At 28.4% G+C, this 23,570-nt stretch overlaps 1 protein-coding gene across 1 annotated transcript in view; it reads left to right on the top strand.

Annotated features, from left to right (window-relative positions):
- LOC113383345 overlaps positions 1-23,570 on the top strand; it is a gene marked incomplete in the record, with an annotated part of 146,681 nt that overhangs the window by 44,402 nt on the left and 78,709 nt on the right. Inside the window, 5 exon segments of the mRNA XM_026621613.1 lie at positions 19,275-19,367; positions 19,481-19,549; positions 19,646-19,756; positions 19,818-19,891; positions 21,447-21,584. Of these exon segments, the coding sequence (XP_026477398.1) occupies positions 19,275-19,367; positions 19,481-19,549; positions 19,646-19,756; positions 19,818-19,891; positions 21,447-21,584 (485 nt within the window).

Below are 23,570 nucleotides of genomic sequence, written 5' to 3'. Positions count from 1 at the left end.
TTTTTTTTACTTTTTCGCTGGCGATATAACCTCATTCTCTATTCACAGATCTTTATTCATATACGCGACGACTAATCACAATCGACCCGTATAGAAATGATATCATCGAGAGCAAATGACGAATCATTGGCACTTCTTACATCTTGGCTACATCTTATCTTATCTGCTGTAACGAACTTCCGTTGCATTTGTACGGATTTACATCCTTGTCGCGCCTAAAGAAGTTTTACTTCAAAAAACAATTTATATATTTTATCTATCAATCTCTGTAAATTTCATTCGAACCTGTTGATTCTATTCGACAAATAAATATCAACTTGTATTTGAAGAATTCCTCTTCAGTCGCTCTTGATTCTTTGATTTTTATCGCCATGCATTCTTTGAGTTGGAACGTGGGCGAAATATTAATAAATGCGGTTTTAATTTTTTATGTTTTGCTGTAGGTGTACTGGTTTGTCTTTATTTCGTTTTTTCATATAGTAATGCGTCTGTACGATGTTCTTTGTTGTGTCTGGTCTGGTCTGCTCTGGCCTGGGAGTCATGCGTCGTTGTAATCGAAAGTGAACCGTTTCCTTGTAGTAGAATATGTCGCTCCTTTATATGGAAAGCACATTGATCTTTCGAGTAAATGACCAATGTCGTCTTCTTTGCTGCAATTGCATATGTAAATTTATGAGGAATACGTGGAATTTTAGGAATTCCATATTGCCACAGGGATTTGGTACCTCTACCTTTTGTAAATTTATCCCCAATAGCGTAAAATTTACATATATTACAATAATAAATTAGTAAAATTTATTATCAAAATCTATTGTAATCTGGTATCACAATTTTTTTTAACTATTAACTTCCCGTAGGGTAAGTTATAGTAATCGCAAAAAAAAATTAAAATGAAAATTTTTGCATATCATTACGTTTCAAAGATTTTTGAACATTTTGGCATACCTTAGAAAAAATGGATGTATGTGTGTGTATGTGCGTGTGTATATGTGTGGAGAAGATTTTTTGTCCACGATTTCGGACACATGGATCAACCGATTTGAATGATTAAAAAAACATTCGAATCCTACTGAAGGCGAAACATGCTGATCAGTTTTTGGCAAAAAGTGCCAAAACTGGTAATTCATCTATTGAGGTAACGGAGCGTCCTATTTGAATGATTCAAAAAACATTTCATTTGTATTGACGAAATGGTTAGGTAGGTCAAGCGGTTTCGGAGATATAGAGAAAAATGTAAAAAAAATATATTTCGCAATCTAAAATGATTATTAGATATATGCACATTAAATTATCAAATATTTTAATAATAAGAACAAATTTTGTTACAAGTTTTTTGAGTTCCGTACCAAGATTTTCAATTTTTAAATTTCACTTATACGAATACAAATATCAGACTTCACTTACACAAATTTCAAAATTTTCTGAATTTTTTTTCAAAATTTTCAAAAATATACAAAATTTTATACTTCAAATATGAATTTTAAATTTACAATTCAGTTTAAAACTGTATATATTTCATATGCGTTATTCTCGTAAGAAAAATATCCTCAGATGGATTCATTCCTCATCTCTGTATAATTTAAACATTCTCAAGTGTTTTAAGTGATAAGATCATCACTGTAATAATATACACGATAAAGAACGAATAAATATATAGTAGTTATAAATATTTCTTTGAAAATCTTTAAAACAATTGTTATTAATCATATATAAATATTTATTGATTATTATTTTTTCCAGCAATTTGCCTTAAGGCACGATGCCATGTACCACTAGTTTTCTTTGTTCTTTGCTGCATCCTATTTTTTAAATTAAAATATACTTGATATGTAAATATTATTATAACAAGAATGATTTTTTTCCTTGCAATAGAATTTCGTTCCTTTATACAGAAAGCACATTGATCTTTCGAGTAAATGACCATTGTCGTCTGCGTTACTGCAATTGCATATGCAAATTTATTAGGAATACGTGTATTTTTAGGAAATTCATGTTGCTACAGGTGTAAATAATAAAGAATGAAAAATAAATTAAGTTTGAAGAGCAATTTTACAAGAATTATTAGATTAATTAAATAAATGTATTGATTTTAATTAAGATTAATTAAATAAATAATTATTCCAACTCTACTGATGAATATTTCTGATGCCAGATCAAGGTTATATACAGTTAGGCCAGTCATTTGGTGCAAACAGAGGCCATTGACTGGAAAGCTTTGAAAATTGGTAGTCTTGTAGATTTCGATGTGCTCTTTATGACTTCAAACATTTCCACCTCGAATTTTTGTGGTTGACGCCGACATATTGGAAAAATGGCATCCAAAAACAGTTTTTTTAAAAAATATCTCTTTATTTATATTTATATTAAAATTTAAAAGTGTTATCTCTGTAAAAAATATATCCATGAATTTTATCTTTTGCATTGGTTCAATAATGCAGCTTTAATTTAATTATTTTGTGAAATAAGATATTGGACCTGTTTCTCATCCTGAAAAGCACCAAGTGATAAGTTTTTAAAAAACATTATATTATATATATATATATATATATATATGTGTGTGTGTGTGTGTATGTGTATATATATATATATATATATGTATATATACATCTTTTATTGAGGAGATTTTATAGAGTTGATATTTTATTGATGTTATATGACCAGAAAACTTGCATAAAATTTTATCTTGTTGTTTTATAGCATAGGAAAACATAACTTTATCATCTATGCATATACCTTAAATATTTCCATCAGAATTGAATATTTCAAGCCTTTCATTTCATACAAAAGCTCTCATCACTTTACTACATAATTAAATCATTTAATAACCTGTAACTGATCTCACCAACTGAGAAAACGCAGAAATATCGTTAAGTTATAGAGTCAAAATACTTACGTGTATGAATCATAAAGCTTCGATTATTTTTATTCAAAGTTTAGTATTCAGATGATATGGTCCTTTAACCCTTTCCACTAGCTGTTTGCAAAATTAATACATATTTCATGATTAATTATAAGGGAAATGTATTAGTTTTTACAGGTGGGCTAGTCAGCTCAAATATTTGCTTCATTTTAATGTATATTAATTATAGCGGCGAACTAAAGATAATTCTATTATTTTTCAATATCAAATCAAGAAATCTTGCAATCAAAATTTTTGTTACTATTCGGATAATATGAGAGAAAGGTTCTAACGTTTTGATGGTAGATATTAAGAGTTTTGAAAGGAGTAGTCTTTAATAAGCCAAAAATCTCCGTTGAGCTATTGAAATCACCAACAAAATTTATATCAAACAAAATTAATATGATACATAATTTAAATCGAATAAACCTGTTCTAATACATAATTCAAATCTAATCTGAACAATCTAATTTGCAATAGATGAGCAAAAGCACGAGGAAAATCTTTCATCAACTTTTTATAGGGCATTTTAATGAAATCGCAAAATGGTCTGATTATTTTGCCACATTTTGGAAAAAATAGTATTAAGTATGTATATTTGGACATGCCACGTTATTTAGACATTTTTTTTAAGCAAAACAAATAAATTAAATATTAATAAAAACTGTTTCATTAATCTCCCGTAGGGTAAGTTATAGTAATGGGCCAAAAATCGAAAATGAAAATTTTTGCATATCTTCACGTTTCAGAGGTTTCTGAACATTTTGGCATACCTCAAAAAAATTGAAAGTGCGTGTGTGAGTATGTGTGGAGACAATTTTTCGTCGACGATTTCAGGCGTACGGATTATCCGATTTGAATGGTTAAAAAAACATTCGATTCCTATTGATGAGGAGGTGTACTGATGAGTTTTTGACGAAAACAGATTTAGCGACTTCGGAGATATGGAGCAAAAAGTGTTAAAAATGTCAGTTTTTCATACAGCAAGAGAAATTGAATGATTCAAAACTTTCTGCTTGTGTTGACGAACTGATTGTTTTTGAGGAAAGATTATTATTTTCATTTTCAAAAATATTTTTCAAAAAAATTGAATATCGAAAAATAATTCGGATTTTAATTCTAATTCTAATACTCTAGTTCTTATATACTTATATACTTCAAATAAATAATTTTAACCCTTTCGACTCACATGCCGCCGCCGCAGCGGCAAAATTCATATGAATTTCGGAATTCGCGAGTGGAAGGGGTTAACTTTGGAATTCAGTTTATATGATACTTAGAAATATTAGACAATGTTCTTCATTTTAAATACGATTAATTAAGTTTTATTTTTCTTTATAAAATAAGAATATTATTTATAACAATCTCTTTGAAAACATTTAATATTCCTCGAATATTTTATTAAGGTATGGGATGTTCTAGCAATTTGCCTCAAGGCACGATGCCATATACCACTAGTTTATATATGTTAACAATGCGCCGAATCTTTTTGTTAAAAACAATTAGGCCCTTAATCTTTTAATAATTTGCATACATATTATATTTTTAGTTTCTTCTTAATTTACTATTTTTTATTGTTTACACCTTTTCCAAGGTCTTTTATGGTCCCTCATATGGTCTTTTTTACTTTTTGAAGGAGAAATATACGTTTTCACCAGAAAATCCGACTTGGAAATTTTAGTAAAAAGTTTTTTAGAGAAACAATGATCAAATTTGAATAATTCAAATAACATTTTGCTTGTGAAGAAACGATTAAGTTTTGGGAGGAGGCCCAAAAAACATATTTATTTCATTTCCAAAATCTTTATTTTTAACTTTCCGTAGGGTAAGTTATAGTAATCGCAAACAAATCGAAAATGAAAATTTTTATATATCTTTACGTTTCAAAATCTTCTGAACATTTTGGTATACCTTAGAAAAAATGGATGTATGTGTGTGTGTATGTGTGTGTGTGCGGATACAAATTTTCATCGACGATTTCGGGAACACGGATGAAGTGATTTGAATAATTCAAAAAGCATTCGATTTGTACTGATAAGGAGACGTGCTGATTAGTTTTTGGCTAACGCAGATCAACTGTTCCGAAGATATGGGGCAAAAAATGCCAAAAACGATAACCCAGTTTTTAAGAGAACGGAGCGTCCGATTTTAATATTTCAAAAAACATTTTACTTGTATTAACAAGATGAAGAACTGATCAAATTTTCATGAAGGCAGGTCTAGCGGTTTCGGAGATCATGTAAAAAAGTAAAAAAATGACATTTGGCGGTCAAAAATGATCATTAGACATATGCACATCAAATTATCAGATATTTTATAGAGATTTTAATAATGAGTATAAATTTTGTTTACATTCCTATGGGTTCCGTACCAATGTTTATCCGTTAGACGGCGACGCGGCGCTTACGAGCTTCTATATTTCGTCTCTATGCAGTTAAAGCAGTACGATTGCTTTGAAAAAAAGTTCAGAATTTCCAAAATATGTCAAAATAAAAAAAACATTTGTATTCCAAAAGAAAAGTAATTTTTTTGTCAAATTTATAGTTTCTCAGAAATCTAATTTTTTCGAAGTAAATTTTTTTCAACAATGTTAATCTTTTTAAAAAAATAATAAATTTTGGCACGGGAAGTTCCAGCAATTTGCCTTAATGCATGATGCCATGCGCCCCACTAGTTATTATAAAAAATTGAATAGTTCCTTCATTCGTTCATTTCATTCACTTCGTTTGATTTAATATAGTTTATTTTTTAAGTAAATATATATGAATGTCGACGTCCATTTTATATGTTCTAATATTTTGTCTATGAAATACGAACAATGAAAGTTACGGTATTTATAATAAACTTTTTAAAATCATTTAATATTCTTCCACTATTTGTTTACGGTAAGGGAAGTTCCAATAATTTGCCTTAATATTATATAATTGGTTTTCAAAATGAAAATTTTCTGAAACAATATATTTAAAATAATTAAACTGGGTAATGGTTATCGGTCCTGCGTCAGACAACTTTTGAGAGCTTCAGCTTTATGAGTAATACCCCGAACGTTGCGTATGGTTAGGGGTCGCATAAAAGAGGGTTGTTCTCGGTAGTCGGTAGTCTGTGTACCCTTACCCTCTATCTGTACATCCTGTGATATTCGCACAAACACACACATGCATCAGGGTAAATATTTTGTGCCTACCTATCTCTTCGATTGCACTTGTACATGTGAACGAATTATATTTATTTCTGAAGTTGAATTCAAACGCAGAAATAAAAGATGAGAATGAATTATACTAGCGTTTTTGATTAAGATCAGATTAAATATTGGATTTCTACATTGCTTATTAATTGGTAGACGATATATTTTTTTAATTTGTACATGATAGTATTGGTTTCCAAGCTAAAGAAGTGTGTTTGTTTGAATTGTTGATGGGTTATTTGAATATCTATTTAATAAAATAAAAGTTTGTATTACATAGATATAACTATTAGTTATCTTCTATATATATAAAAATATCTCGGGTTTTCCTTCCTGACGAAATAACTCCAGAACGCACGAACCGATTTCGACAATTTTGCATTCGTTGGAAAGGTCTCGGGCTCCGCAAGGTTTATAGCTAAGAAAATTAGTTGTGCATGGCATCGTGTCTTAATGCAAGCTGCTGAAACTTCACTCACCGTAATTAAAAATTCGAGTCTTCACATTAGTGAGAATTATCAGAATTATGCTTGGTTAAGTCAACGAGCAATTCTGGCCGCAAAGAATAATGATGTACATGCACTGAATTTCACCATTCAATCAAAAATTGCCGGCGATTTGGTGACATACCAATGATTCCGACTGGTCTTCCGTTTGACTTCAAACGATTGCAATTTCCAGTTCGCCTTGCGTTCGCAACAACAAGTCGCAAGGCCAATGGCTTAGTGTTTGCGGGATAAATTTCAAATAGATTATTTAGAAAATCATTGTTTTTCACATGGGCAGTTATACTTTTCCTGTTCACGAGTTGGAAAACCATTTGCTTTGTTTGTGTTAAAGTCAGACCAAAAAACAAAAAATGTGGTTTACCAAAGAGCACTTCAATGAAACGGATAATTTGCAGATTCACTTTCATTTACTTAGAGAAGTTCAACTAAAAAACACTTCATTTCTGTTGTATAATAAAATCAAATTTTTCCTTTTCAAATATAAAACAAACAAAAAATTTCTTCATCTTTCTCGCGAAACCATCTTGTGGCGAAACGGAGTTCGTCGGGTTTGCTAGTACTACAATACAAATTAATTATACAATTTTAATTAAATAGTTTAATATTAAAAAATTTGAATTTGCTGAATTTTACTATAGGGTAGGGCGGTGCACAAAGTTCCAGTTTGACTTGGAACAATTATATTGTGATAAAGAAACCAATTACAACAAATTACGCATATCAAATAAACAACCATCTGACCATGTTCAGTATAACTCCTAGCTAATTCTTTATTGTAGAATGTATTTTTTTGAAAAATAATTTGTCACCTGGTTCTTTTTACCCCATAAACGGGGTAAAAGGAGACAGCCAATCAGTGTAAATATTTTGTGCCTACATACCTCTTCGATTGCACTTGTACATGTGAACGAATTATATTTATTTCTGAAGTTGAATTCAAGCGCTGAAATAAAAGATGGGAATGAATTATACTAGCGTTTTTGATTAAGAACAGATTAAATATTGAATTTCTACGTTGCTTATTAATTGGTAGACGATTTTTTTTTTAATTTGTACATGATTAATTGGTTTCAAAGATAAGAGAATGTGCTTGTTTGAATTGTTGATGGGTTATCTGAATATCTATTTAATAAAATGAATTTTTGTATTATAGTACAGTATTATTTAACTAGTTAATAATTAGTTTATCATAGTATAGTATTAGTTAATTATTAATACTACATAGTAATTATTAGTGTAGTATTAATTAAAACATAATTAATACTACAAATTAATTATGAATTTTTAATTAATTGGTACATTCTAATGAAAAATTTGAATTTTTTGAATTTTACTATAGGACAGGGCGGTGCACAAAGTTCTAATTTGACTTGGAACAATTATATTCTGAAAACGAAACCAATTATTTGAATTACAACAAATTACACATATCAAATAAACAACTATCTGACCATGTTTAGTAAAACTTCCAGCTAATTCATTTTTGTAGAAATGTGTTTTTCTGATGTTTTTAAAAAAATTGTCACTTGGTTCTTTTTACCCCATGGACGGTGTAAAATAAGACAGCAAAGGAAAAAACAGATCCAATGTCTTATTTTTAATTTTTAATTTTTTTTACGAAATAATAGCTACATTGTTCAACCAATGCAAAATATAAATTTCATGGGTGCATTTTTTTACAGAGATTACACTGTATACGACCTTGATCTGGTTTTTTGTCAGAAAATATTTATCAGCAGAATTGGAATATCTATTTATTCAATTTATTTCTTTTAAAATTGCTTTTTAACTTTCCGTATGGTAAGTAATAGTAATCACAAAAAAATCGAAAATGGAATTTTTTATAAATTTTTACGTTTTAGAGATTTCTGAACATTTTAGCATACCTTATAAAAAATGGATGTATTTGTGTGTGTGTGTATATGAGTGCGGATACAAATTTTCGTCGACGATTTCGCGAACACGGATTAACCGATTTGAATAATTCGAAAAACATTCGATTCCTACTTATGAGAAGACGTGCTGATTTGAAGTCGAAAAATCAAAATACAAAAAAACATCAAAATATAAAAAAATCTAATTTTTGAAAACTTTGTCAACTTCTTATTTTTTCAAAGTTTTGCAAAGTTTTTTTTAATAATTTAGTTTTCGGTAAGAGAAGTTCCAGCAATTTACCTCAAGGCACGATGTTTTTATGTGTAAGCTTTTATAAAAGATAAGTTAAAAACTATTATATACAATAACACTCGTTACAAAACAATTAAATCAAGTATACTGAAATATTATATTAAGGTCTCTTAAACTAAACAATAGTGCTCACGATTAAGAAAACTAACGAAAATACTTTTGTTATGGATTTTCAAACGTTGCCGTTTATCTCCTGATAGCGACGTCGTAAGAATCAAGGTGATGGCTGGTTACACATCTTTTGCCCTATACTTTCAAATATTCCTACTAGGTTTTGAGATATAGGTAGTGGAATTTTGCCCCCTTTACCCTATATTTGAATATATTTAAAACCATCAACATCCAATAACTATTTTAACATTTTGTATTGTGAAAGATATGCTGAGGATGTTATCACTTAACCAGTTAACTGTGATTGACGAATATTTTCGTCAAGGAGGAGTGGTTGAATTTTGAATATTGACGATTATATTCGTCATGTGTATAAAACAGCGATCATTTGCTATTTAAATTTAAATTGAAAAAATCTAAATAAATATTCGAGGTTATAACTGCTTACAATAAGCAGTTGTAAGTGGCATTCTCCCTCAAGTCGCAAAATGTGGAAATAATATACTTAATCAATAAGAATTAAGGTTTACACATTTAAATAACATTTTCTACAATTTATTTTGAAAATAGGTTTTACTTTTTATCAAAAACTATTCTTACTTTCTTACATTTAATATATAATATTTTATTGAATTCAATCCTTTTTTAGTTTAATACATACGTAATAAGTATGTTTATGTCAACAAAGAAGTAAACTGTAGTAATAATATTTTTCAATAAATATCCAAAATATAGCTTACTATTCCAATTTACTCCGTAATTGACCAATGTACACGCCCACACTGTTCGATGTGAGCGCCACAGCTATCTGGTTTAATTTAGAACTCGTAATATAAAACTTATGCATTTATATTGCTTCTACTACGCATAACTTTATCAAACAATTTATTTTATTAAAGTTTTTGGGCAAACTGATTAGATGGCTATGTCCATGACCCCACGAGCTTTGGGGTCTACAATAATGTGTAATAAAATTATTATTAAGGTAATAATTTTATAACAAACATGTAGCACTAAAGTTGAAAATAGTTTCGAAATAATTAGCGGTCTGAAGTTTCCTACAATTTTTGGTACAACAATGTTCAGCTATGAGGTCGAAACTCGTATATGATGAAATTACTATGTCGCCTTGCTTTTCATAATTTGGTATAAAAAGAATTGTTGGAGATATATATCACATTAATGGCTGGAGTTCTTTAAGACTTTGCGAAATAAAAGAAAGAAAGAATATTAGGCATTTCTTAATAGACAAAATTATTTATTTTAGGACGCAATAATAGAAGAACTTTTGTCTATTGTACCGCATTTTATCTTTTAACAACTGCAAACTTTCTGTATTGATTTTATGAAACTTTGTTTAAAGCAGCTCCAAAAGATTCTGTATTTGAAATTTTGCAATTCTAATATTTTTGAAAAATTGGCGAAAAAAATAGTTTTAGGTTTTTCTGAACAAATATCAGAACTAGAAGTTTTATGAACTATTGTTATGATACTTCTACTTAACGTCGCTCTTTCAGAAGGCATCCCAATGGTTGTCAAATAAGTAAAAACATTCAATTATTCAAACACAAAGGTTCTGTGTAATAATTGATTTGATGGTATATGTAGCAAATTGTAAAATTAGCAGAAATTTAAAAATTTGAAAGTCTTTTGAGTAAAGAATTCATTACCTTTTAGCGAAAAAGTTTGATTCGAATTAGGTGGTTTACTGAGTAATAGGATTTGGGATTGGGATGAAACCTTTAGAACTGGAAAACGATAGCGGCACATTGTCTTCTTGTGAGTGAAATTATTTTATATGAATGTTAAATACGTATGAGTACAGATCATAGAAAACTAGATATTAAATATGCAAACTATTCAACTAATCTAGAATCAGTTTCTGGTTAAGGGTGTTATTTATCTTCTCTATTATGTCTACTATTTACTTGTACTGGTTCTTCTCGATCTTAAATGTATGATGACAGAGATTCGCACAGTTTGTGGGAAAATTTCTTCAAGGATATTTGCTACTCCATGCTAAAAAGCCTAGACTCAAAAACAGTATTCAAATACATAATTTTATTATTTGAAATGCAATATTTTGTCACAATTGTGGGTTGAAGTTAACTTCAATAGTGTAATTTGTAATTATTTTTACAAACATATATATATATAACAATGCAGGATGAAGTTTTAATTAAAAAAAAGATTGTCAACTCAGTTTTTTTTAATTTCAGTTTAGGATATTGCAAAATGATCTTAGCGTTCTAGGAATTCGAATTCAAAAAAAATTAAAATAGGATAATCATATTTATTTGTCAATTATAACTAAACTTTCCACAACTTGTTTCATGTTAAAAGGAACTGTCTTCTTTCTATCTATTACTCCAACTTCTACTCGCATTTAGTTTGCGGCATTCAATTTTGGGGTTTTTCGGCATCTCTAAAACATGTATTCAAACTTCAAAAAAGAGCACTAAGAATCATGTTCTGTCTTAACTCGATGACAAGTTGTAGAAATATTTTTCAGAAATATAACATTCTTACCGTTCCTAACATATTCCTACTTATTACACTTCTCTTAAATAATCAGTACTTGAATTTATTTTCCATGTCTAATTCCCACTTCGTCACAATGAATAGAACTATCAGAGGATCAACTTTTTTTTTCAAAAAAGCTTTTAAACTTTTTGAAAATTTCTGCGAATCATTGGATATGCAGGACCTCATCTTTTGAACATGCTTTAATCTCAGTCTTAATATCAAGTTTCATAGAATCAATATACAAAATTATTTAAGCATTTTGAAGTAAAACTTTTTCAAGCGCGACTATGGTGTAAACCCGTTCAAATGCAACGGAAGTTACGGCTCTCGATGAAATCATTTCTATACGGGTCGATTGTGATTAGATGTCGTGTATGTGAATAGAGATCTGTCGTTGTATGCGTACCGGCATCAACGTTGTATGCGATCCGATATCAACAAGGAAATCGGCATAGCTAAATAAACATTTTAAAGTTATATCGTAGTACAAATCTTGATTTAATGAAAAGTGCCTGAATAAGAATATTTTACCCTGTTCCTTGAAAATAATAAAACAAATTAAACACTTGTATCGTGATCTAAACGCATGTTTATTGATTAGAAATTATTTCTATATTATTCGTAGTTTCTATAAATCTTTGAAGTTATTAAGATGGAAAATATTTTTAGACAAGACAGTTTTTACAACTGTTCAAAGAATAAGATTATATCGCCAGCGAAAAACTAAAAAAATACAAGCAGTCAATGAATGTATGTTAATTTTAATTACATGAAGTTCTTCAAACACAATTACATGATGAGTGAAGTTGCAAAAACAATATTTGTTTAGTCATTGTTTAACTTAATCCACTGTATAAACAAATATAGAAGTTATTAATCAGCAATTACTTCATTTCTCTAATGAAGGTTCATTTCTAAACGCTAATTACAATGACAAACCGATCATGTCATATTTGAAGTATGACTTTAATTACATTATTGTTTTTAAATATAATTCATATTTTTAATGCTATTGTAAATATATAATTTATAATTTATCATTTATCATTATATAAATGTGTTATAAAGGTTGGCACTAATAAATGTGTGCATCATGAGTGTTAGCATATTACTAGTAAAATGCCATCTTGTACAGTAACAAATAAGTACTTCAAATTTTGTATATTGGTTGACTGTTATTTTTAAAAATTGTGAATTGCACATCTAATACATCTAATACATCTATTGTTAGGTATGTCCTATTAAATACTTCGACGACTACCTTGGAGATGCATGTTTTCAATTATTGTTTGAACAACAAGTATACTGACACAATTCTAAAATTCTTGTATCCTTAAAACATTATATTGAAAATTATAAGAATGATGTAGTTTATTCGAAATCCATAATTTTACTAACAATATGTCAGAAGAACCCAAGATAATGTTGATGAGTGATAAAAGGCAACTCGTATCTCATAGTTACCATTATCCACCCCGGAGCGATTCCGCCGCCAGTGTCTTCTATTTTCGTTTGATTTTAATTCGGAAAATGGCGAATTTATCCATAAAACAATACCAAATACCATTCAGTGACAGGCTCTGAAATGTTTGATCAATACGTAATATATAAGAGCGAAATGCGATGGAGTGCCCGTACTGGCGATGGCGACGCGTGCCAATAATAGGTTCGCGTGCATTACCTTTATTAGACTGTTAACTTTTCTTTCGGATATACTTGTATCAGACTTTAGAATTTCTACGTATATTTATATATTTATGGCTTTTATGTTTGCGAGGCACTTCTGTGCGGAAGGACGGCTGTAAATTTCTAAGGAATTGATATAGTACGTACGTTTTATTTTGTTCAATATTTTTAAGGCACAATTCTGTTTTGGTACGAGACTCTACTGAACCACATCTCCTTTGCTGGCTACAATAACATATTTTTTAGAACTATGTTTCTTGTGATTTCCAATATTTATGTTTTGTTATTATTGTCTGGTTACAGTTAATTTTTTTTAACTTATATGAATGGATTAAAATAGTGGAACTTCACTTATGAATATGCTGTATTAAATATCATCACATAATTTTTCAGATATTTGAGTAAAAGTAAAAGCATATAGTTTCGAAATTGATAAGGGTGTCGGTAGATTGGAATAAACTCTACTTAAATGCTAATATTATGATTTATCTGTTTTCCAGTTGTTCAGACTCCATTTTCATGTGTCATCATGTATTTGACAAAGACTCGGAATATGTTTTATTACACAGAGTAAAATTCAGGAATGTTAATTAAGTTATAACTAAGGTCTTTTAAAAATAGAAAAATTGAATATATTAAAAAATTTAATAATTTTTCATATTTTTATATTGAGAAGTTTCAGCAAAGAAATTATTGAAAGTAATTATAGGTCACTATGAAGTATTGTAATTGAAATGGAGTTACTTATTTTTAAATTGATGCATAATTATTACGGATGATCAATTAACAATCTATAAAAATTCTATGATCGAATATTTTTTCCATAAATCATGCTGGAACTTGATGTAACTATGTGAACGAGCTCAGTACAAATTTAGCTTGAAATTTTGACGAAAAATTTTTTTGATAAATTTTTCAGATTAGTTTCACTTAATTCTAAATTAATAAATTTATCATTGATTAGTTTAATGTAAACTCGGTTTATGGGAGTCACTTAATATGATTTTATTCTATTTTATTCTTTACAAAATGTTCATTTATATTACGTTAAATGCTTGTTGCAATGACTGAATTATAAAATCGATTGAAAATTATTCAGCTTATATTAATTTATTTATTATAATAATTAGCCGAATATAATCTTTGTTAACTAATTTAAGTTAACTTAAAATTAATAGTGATAAATATTATAAAAATCAATAAATATTAATTAATAAGAATTGATTTAAGTACTGTGATTAACAAAAACTTCCTTTTCAAACACAATGACCACCTTTACTTTTTTTTGTTTATAGTCAATTAATAAATCGAACTTGATATCAAATCCAAAATATAAACGAACTTTTTGGTTTAGTTCAATAAAATCACATGATCAATGAAAGGTCTATGAATTCAATTCAAAATCTGTCAAGAAATTTTAAATAACATGTCAAAATTTTCCTCAAAAAAGCAATTCTAGGAGAAATCGGCCCTTTTGCTGTCAACCTAGCTTAAGGTTTCGTAAAATAAGGATTTTAGTGTATAGACTCGACTATTTCATACATAGATACTTTCCTCAAAATTGCATATAGACTTAAGTAAATTTTCTAATTTTACTTCATTCCATGAATCTTATTATTTTTTGATAACAACCTTAAGGTTATATTGATTTTTAAAACAAATCTAAAAAAATCTGCAGAATTATCTTTAGCTTTCGAAGCATATTGATAGAGTTAGATTAATGATGAAAAATGGAAAAGACAATTTCGATAATTGAATAGACATTGATAGTTTTGAATTTATTATAAACATTTAAAGTTAAAGTACAATTTAACACTATTATTATGTATTATACGAAATAGTAATGTTGGTCAGCTACTTAACACTCAAATGCAGAATTTATGAATTTACTCAAATTATGGATTTTTGAAAACAATTTACGATTAACCTGAACTGATTAAAAAAAAAATTACCTTTTATAACTTTATACTTTTTATAAGACTTTTAAAACTTTTTTATAAGATTTATATTTCATTTATAGAACCTACACAAATAGGCTTACCACAGCTTTATAACTAAGTTTTATGAAATATCTACTCACTTTTTTGCTTATATCTTAATTATTTATTTTAAGATATCTTATCTTATCATTTATATTTTGATTTTTCCAAATTTTGACTCGAAAGTGATTATAATTGAAATACTGCAATCAAATTGGTTATAATTTTGTACAAAAATTTAAGGGAATCGAATTAGTTTATGATCATTACATTTATAAACGAATAGTTTTTGTTTAAAACCTTTCCTGATGGCCTTTTGTACCGTTACAAATTAATATGAATTAGGTTTAATATTTTTTAAGCATGTTAATATAATATTAATATTTTTTTATCATTATTGATTTTATAGTTTTGGTAGTTATAATCTGAGTAATGTATGCTAAAGCCCTTTGTTTGTACTAAACCCTCACAAAAGTGTGGAAGTTGGATTATTCACCCTTCTTTCGCATAAAATGTTTAGTGAAATCAATAGATGGTTTTCGAATAATGTTTAAAATAATATGAAGGAAAGTCATAGCTAAAATGAAGTAATTTATTTATCCTAAAGTGCAGAATAATTATTCGAAATATCCTTACATTTTAATTTTAATTTTTTTAGACATTTTAATTTTTTTATGTGTTGAAAACTTTTACATTGTAATATTATTGTTGCAAAGGGTTTAATATAAAATTTATTATTATTACAAAAATATAAAAAGATGCCGTATGAACAAAAATCAGTTTGAAATGTCTTAATCTAGGGCAATTACTAAGTAGTTCAATAATCGCGAAGTGTAACAATTACTTCAGAATAAATTGCGAATCATCCTAATAGTAGAAAAAAATAATTGCTGGCATTCAATTTGTAACAATTTCTACTTCAAATAGTAGTTTTCTGTAAGTTAAAGTTGCTTTGATCATTCAGATAAAGCATTCTATTTTCATCTGAACTTTATGATGCTATATATTTTCCAAATCAAGGATTAAATTTCTCAATTCATAAAAATAGTCATGAGAGAATTAAAATAAAGTTTGATTGGCGGATAAATTCATAAAAATTTTAATTTCATGAACTATTATGCTTTAGAATCATCAAACAATTTCATTGGTAACTTCAGTTTTGAATAAAACGAAATATAAATTGTAATTGTGCCTGGTTTCATGGATGATTCATACAAACACGAACTTTTTAGAATAAGATCATAATTATATAATTCAAAATATTACTTTCTTTAGTATTATACAAAGGTCTAATTTGGCAAAAGGCCTAATTAAATGAACTACATCATAGTACACACATAATACATATCAAACAAAAGACTATAGTATTATGTTGAAATTCTCAAATAATTCCTAATTATAGAAATATGTTTTATACTATTTTTATAAAATTTGTCTTATGTTTTTTTTACCTCATAAACATGGTATAATAGGACAACCAATGTCTTATTTTTAATTTTAAAGGAATTTTCCTAAATAATAGCTACATTATTCAACCAATGCAGAATATAAATTTCATAAGTACAATTTTTACAAAGATAACACTGTATATAACCTTGATCAGGTATTTCGACAAAAATAATAATCAGCAGAGTTGGAATAATTATTAATTAAATTTATTTCTTGTAAAACTGTTTTTCTTAACCGAAGTTCTTTTTTATTAACTATTTTTTATTGTTTACGCCTTTGCCAGGGTTAAGATTCAGTTGGTTCCTTTTACCCCATCCATGTGTAAGCTATTTTAGAGGTTATATTAAAACATTTGTTGAAACTAACTTAAAATTAACAAAAAATTGTATACAACAATTAAATAACGTTTACTTAAAAATTATATTAAGATCTCGTAAACTAAACAAGAGTGCTCACAACCAAAAAACGAAAGAAAATCCTTTTATTATTGATTTTCTAACATTGCCTTTTATCTCCTGGTAGCGATATTGTAAGAATTAAGGTGATGTCTAGTTATACTTTCATTTTCCCTGTACTTTCAAATATTGCTGTTCGTTAATTTCTTATTTTACTTGCTGTTGAGATATCGGTGATGAATCTTTCTAGCTTTCTACCAAGGACCTTTAAGCCCCTCTCTGCTCTATATGTTTTTATGCAACCATTTTAAATTCAAAATCATACACTTTTTTCTTTTCAAAGTTGTTTTTCAGAAGGCGCCCCAACGGTTGGCATATGTGTATTTGGAAGATTTTTATTATTAGATTTTTTCTTATACTGATGATATATCTTCAATTTGATTTAACAATATCGGGAAAGGTTATTTCACTTCTAAGCGTATTATAAAACTTTAATAAAGTTTTGATTGACAAAAAAAATCTAAGCATATATTAGATCCATATTTGAAAACCACGTGCATTATGTAACAAATTATTTCGCTTCATGCAAATTATCACACGTTTTTTAATATTCAATATAAATTACAATGTCATTATATTAGACATGGCTAGAATGATAGATTTAATTATAATGGCTTTTAAAATCATCGCACGTGAAGTCGATAAAAATTTAATGAGTCCATGAACACTTATATTGATAGTTAGTTAACTGTTTTTCTAATTACATCTGGATTAATATGCCTGGTTCATTTTCGAGCAACTTTATAGTATATAGATTCAAAAAATATAAACACATTTTAATGAGATTAAATGAATCAATGTATTATGCTAGAAAACTGAGAAATCACATATGTTAATCATAATGTTAATTTGTCTCAATTTTTTATTAAACTAGCAAACCAGCCCTTATATGGTTGTTAATATAAAAACATCTTAATAAAACCTTGGAATATTTTTCTATTATCAGTATTAATGTTAATTCGGTGTTTGTGTATACTCACTTTCAGAGCCCCTTGTTTGCTCAGGTGAACCTAAACAAATCTTTTTACCGGTGGAAATCTTCCTTATCTCAAAAGAGAACAGAACGATATTACGTAAGATTGAGATTTGGATGAATGAATACAATTTAAAAGCAATTATGGACCATGAATAAAAATAAATAAATCATTTATTTTTTGTCCAATAAACTTATACCGTATTTTAATATGATTATTTTTTGTGGTTTTGCCTTTAATATTAAGTAATCTATAATTTTTATCAAAACACGTACTTTAACACATTTGACCATTTCCACTTATTGCAAATGTAATACGCAATTATGGCTCAATACGAGTGCAAAGGGTTAAATCATGATATTTTAAACTCGACAAATTATTTAAATCAATAAACAAGTATAAAATGCTGCTAATATACATTTAGATGTCAAACATATCATAATTTTCTGTATTAACTCTTCTGCTACGAGCGTCATCTATAGACTGCATTCACTTGACTACCTGTGTGTACGAGTATCCTTATAGACGACATTCAGGGACCGATTCTGACGCATAACAGACAAATGTTATGGCAATGCCATGTTACGCTCCAACTTTCATACATTATGCTACTGAATCATACTGAATACTATCATAATATCATGTATTTGCTATGCATTCAGGCGTTTTGGAAAGTTTTTAAATTTTCGAAATTGCTTTAGAGTTTTTGGGCGAAAACATGGATGAAAAGTTTAATTTTTTGCGAATTCTAAAGAAACGGCTTGGCAGATCGTCTTGCAAAACTAATCAACGTGAATCCATATTATATTATATATTCCCTTTATCAAAAGAGCTTTATGGACCGATTCTGCTGCATAACAGTTATGGCAAGACTATGTTATGTAGAACTTTCCATACAAAATCGTACTAAATATTGTTTTCCTCAGGTTGTGAGAAAGAAAATAACCTAGAAACCGCACAATGTCACAGAAACGATCTTATATAACAGGGTCTTTCTGACCCAGCTTCATAACTTACAAGTTACGTTGCAGTTTATGTGTAAAACGCCTGAATGCACAGCAAATGTATGACATTTTGACAGTATTTAGTATAATTCAGTAGCATAATGTATGCAAGTTGGAGCTTAACATGGCCTTGCCATAACATGTGAGCAAATTGGATCTGGCGAATATAAAAAGTCATAATAGAAATATAAAATATAAAAATAACGTTTTTTTTTCGGGTAATTTATTGTTACCATTTTAGTAGTTTTGTATTATGCAATTTGGATTTATTTTTTTCAGTTAATTTTAAATAAATATTATTTTATTTTTAGCATGGTGTTGGGGTCGAGCTGGTACGACTTCTTCCAGAGACACCAGCACCACACATAAACAATGTTTTTGCTGAAAATTTGGGACAAGAAGTTGTAAGTAATTAAATTATCTATTTTTAATATATCAGTACGAGAATATTAAGTCCAACAAATTGATATTATACTTCAGTTTATATTATTGTAATTATTCCACTCTTTTTTTTAAGATGGTGACAATGGATATAGAAACTACTCCAGTAATGCAGATGAAAGCATATAGGCTTAAATCAGGGAAGGTTAGTATTTTGGATTAGTATTTGGTTTTAGTTTGTTTGATATCAACTTACGTCTTTTAGAATATTTAAAAAAATTGCATTATTTATATCTTGTAGACCGAAACATCACACTACAGAGTCAATGTAAATCGTTTCCGAGGTAGACTCAGTGCCAAAATGGACAGACACCACTTGAAAGGAGAAATCAAACCTGAAGGATGGCCTGATGTAAGAAAATAAACTTTTGGTAATTAAAACCACGATTATTAATTGTATTTTCAATATTCAGGTACGTGTTTCATTAGCACCTATTGGTGCTATAAGGACAGGAGAGGACGAAAATCATCTGCAGGAACTCATTACGTAAGTTTTTTTTATTAAAATAAACAACTACTATATTTTATAAATATATTATCAACGAATAATTGTTTTTTATAATTTAATTTATCGTGTACAATCTGGAGAAATGTGCATTTTGCTTTGCATGATAATTTGATGCACCAGCATATAATTGCATTCCACTATAAGATAATCAGATTAAATATTATAAACATTTTTTAATTAAATTTATTCTGCGGTCTGTTTATACAAAAACAATAAGCAGATATTGCTTAGAAGATAAATTAGGAAAATAATATTGATTCGGATTAGTAGATGCACCCAACGGTTTATCTACTAGGAATGTACAAACAAAAAATGATTGTTAGAATTCCTGAAATTTCATATATTTATTTTTAAATATGATAAAATTAAGTTTTTAATATATTTATATTTTGCATAATATATTTGCAATTTTCATTCTGTATTTGTTGAATATGGTTACTTATTGGTTCAAGCCTTAAATTCTAGAAATATTAGTATGTGTAGAAATTAGCAACAATCTAAATATTTAAAAAAAAAGTAAACAGAAGCAATTAATTGTTACAATTAGAAATTCGAAGTATATTTATCGAAATAATTACTAATATGAGTATCTTGTACTAAAAAAGCAGAATTATGTTCATTTACACAAATAGGATTCAAAATGATAAAAACATTTTCAGAAATTTTTTTAAGCTTATAAATTGTTTATTGTGCAAAATAATAAGATTTTTAGTCTAAAAAGTATGATTTGAAATAATAATATGTGCGGAAAACATAGTCTTGTATTGATTAGGATTTCAAAAATTTAAAAGCATTAAACTTGATAAGAAGTCGCGTTTTGTTTAGCAGTTTTTTTAGACAGCAATATTTTTCTTTTTGTCTACTTTTTTGCAAAACCTGAACCGATTTTGAAAATATAAAATATTCCAAAGGTTCCAAAATTGGATATAGTGCTGATTACTTTAAATGAATGGTCTAAAGTTTAGACATTAACTGTTTAGACTCTAAACAGACATTCTAAAATGTTATTGTCTGACAAAAGTGGTTGAATTATAAAAATTCAATACATTTGAAATAATAAAATTGCATTGATTAATTTTAAGTGAAAGCGAATAATTTTATTTAAATGCTAAAGCTCACCGTTTTCGATTAAGTCGATCAGGGCTTCCACTAATGACGTGATCGATTTTAAGGATTTTTGGACCTACCCTTTTTTTTGTGATAAGTGGTGATATTTAATGATAACTACCACTTCTCCACCCAACATCACATGTAGGTACATACAAGCTCGTAAAATTCTTGAATTTTTTTTTTATTTTTGGATTTTTTGAAATTTAGGTAAAAAAATAAATACACATAAGATCTACCTTTCTTGATTCTTCCTTTTTGTGATTTTTTGTCAACCATCCCTTAAAGGTTAATACTCGGCCCATATCTAGAAGTTTATGCAACCTTTGAATGTTTGTTTCTGTAACTGATTTAATGCTATTTTAGGTGTAAGTTCAACATGAATTAATACATTCAATATACTATTATTTTATTATTTTATTACCAGTGAGATTATAACCAGTGCATTGCGGTGCACGGTTGCTCCTCTCGACTTCAGTGTGTATCCGACTTGTCCAAGGTTCCCAGAAGCTGCCAATAGTACTGGATCACCTTTACAACCTGGTCTTCTAAATTTAGATGGATTGGTAAGTAATGTAAAAGATAAATAATAAATTTCTTGCTCTTAATTTGAATTTATCCATATTTTTCATACATCATCAATTTTCTTATTTGGTCAAATATTATAATAATGTTTCATGCTTTAATGTCACCATTAAACTTTTTCTTGGTTGGTAACATTTAGCATTAGTTTGAAAGCATTCAAAAAAGTAAGGATTTGTGATACACATTTTCTTAATTATGCTTCATTCTACATGAAACTGAAGCTACCAAATGATACTAATGCAAATAAATTAAAAAATTGTAAATAATGTTATATTATCCTTTCCTCTTTTATAGTTGGATGGTAATATCATTAACAGCAATTCCACCACAAATTCTGTTTCGGCCGCCGGAAGGCGTTTGCTGGTGAAAGTGGTTCGTGGTGAGGGTCTTGGAGGACCCGAACCTTCCGCTGGTGCACTTTTAGAACCCTATTGCGTAGTTGAAATGGATGAACCACCTCAGCGCAATCAAACTGGTGTCAGGCAAGGACCAAATCCATTTGGGATGAAATTTTTTATTGTGAGTATTAGAAATATATATTATAATTGTATTAGAAACCACTCCATATTTGAAACTTTCATAAAAATGATTTATACAATTCTACAAATTTTGTTATCATATAATATTAATTTTGCAACACTATCCATCATAACTTATACACATACAAAGAGAATTTTTTTGCATATAATACTTCAAAAAACTAATATTATAGTTTTAAAATAATTAAGCATTGTGTGATTGAGAATTATTCTTTCAAATTAATTCGTTACATTTCAAAATAATATAAATTTTTCTACATATTATTAGCGACATCTCTCCAAACACTGCCGAGTTACTTTTCGAAGTTTACGACCGCCATCCTAGCAAAGATTCTGCTGCCGGAACTAACGGACTTAAACCAGGAGAATCGCCGACGGAACCAGGAATGCCCAAAATTTTGGGATGGGTCTTGTTGGAGTCGATGAGTTAACGGTGGGTCCAGCCAGTTGCCAAGTTTTGACCTTACAGCCTAAGCCTTATGAGCAGGAAAAAGTTTTTGGAGCTATTACTGTTGAGGTAAGTCGAGGAAAAAGTCTAATTTTGGTATAGTTTACTTTTTTAATTATCGTGGATTTATTGCCTTCTCTTCATATATTATAGTACTCATAGATATTAGACATTATATGTAGTTTGTAATAACTAGAAATCGTGGATTCAATCTTACTTTAAGAGGTCTAAATTTGATAAAGTATATTTGGAACATATATTTATCATCACATACACTAGCCTTTTTTGTTTAGAAAAGTTAGGAATATGCAGATACAAGTAAAAAGCACTACAAATTTTGTGGGAAGTTCAAATTTTATTAGTATATTTTTTATGAAAATTTGATAGAGCCAGAAAAACGCTCAAGTATTTTTAAACAAAACATTTTCTGATTTCAAGATTATTATCTTTAAAAATGTATTTAAAAATTTAAAATTCCTAAAAAACTAAAAACAATAACAATTCTCAATTCAATCATTTAACTCAAAATGATAAATGTTGAATCAAAATCAGCCACACTGGATGTCGTCAATAGACGACGCGAACGGGGGTTAAAGAATTACGTGGTGGTTTGTATAACTTAAGTTATTAATATGTTTAAAAAAAGCATAAATGCAAAGCAATTGCATTTTAAATAATGTTTTATTACAATAATTTATCTAATTCATGTTATTATTTCAGTTGTATTCATCGAAGGAGCCGAAGTTCCAGCAGGAAGGAGGCCATATAAATTAAAAGAGGCACTTCATTTGCAAAACAAGAGCCCTACTGGTACTTCTGGTATGCGCTTATCTGAATTATGTACATATGCATTTGTATTTAAAGGTAACAGCTTGGAATTATTAACATCAGAATGTATCATCCCACATTATTGTCACATGTATAATTGAGTATTTATTATGTAAAAACACTTCAGAAGTCACAAGAAGTTTGACTTGTT

The sequence above is a fragment of the Ctenocephalides felis genome, unplaced genomic scaffold, assembly GCF_003426905.1.
Source record: "Ctenocephalides felis isolate EL2017-DRISC unplaced genomic scaffold, ASM342690v1 CF-g0.4_SCAFFOLD_03570, whole genome shotgun sequence".
Taxonomy (NCBI): Eukaryota; Metazoa; Arthropoda; class Insecta; order Siphonaptera; family Pulicidae; genus Ctenocephalides; species Ctenocephalides felis.
Note: the sequence above shows the minus strand (reverse complement) of the source record. Positions and strands in the feature narration are given on the sequence as shown.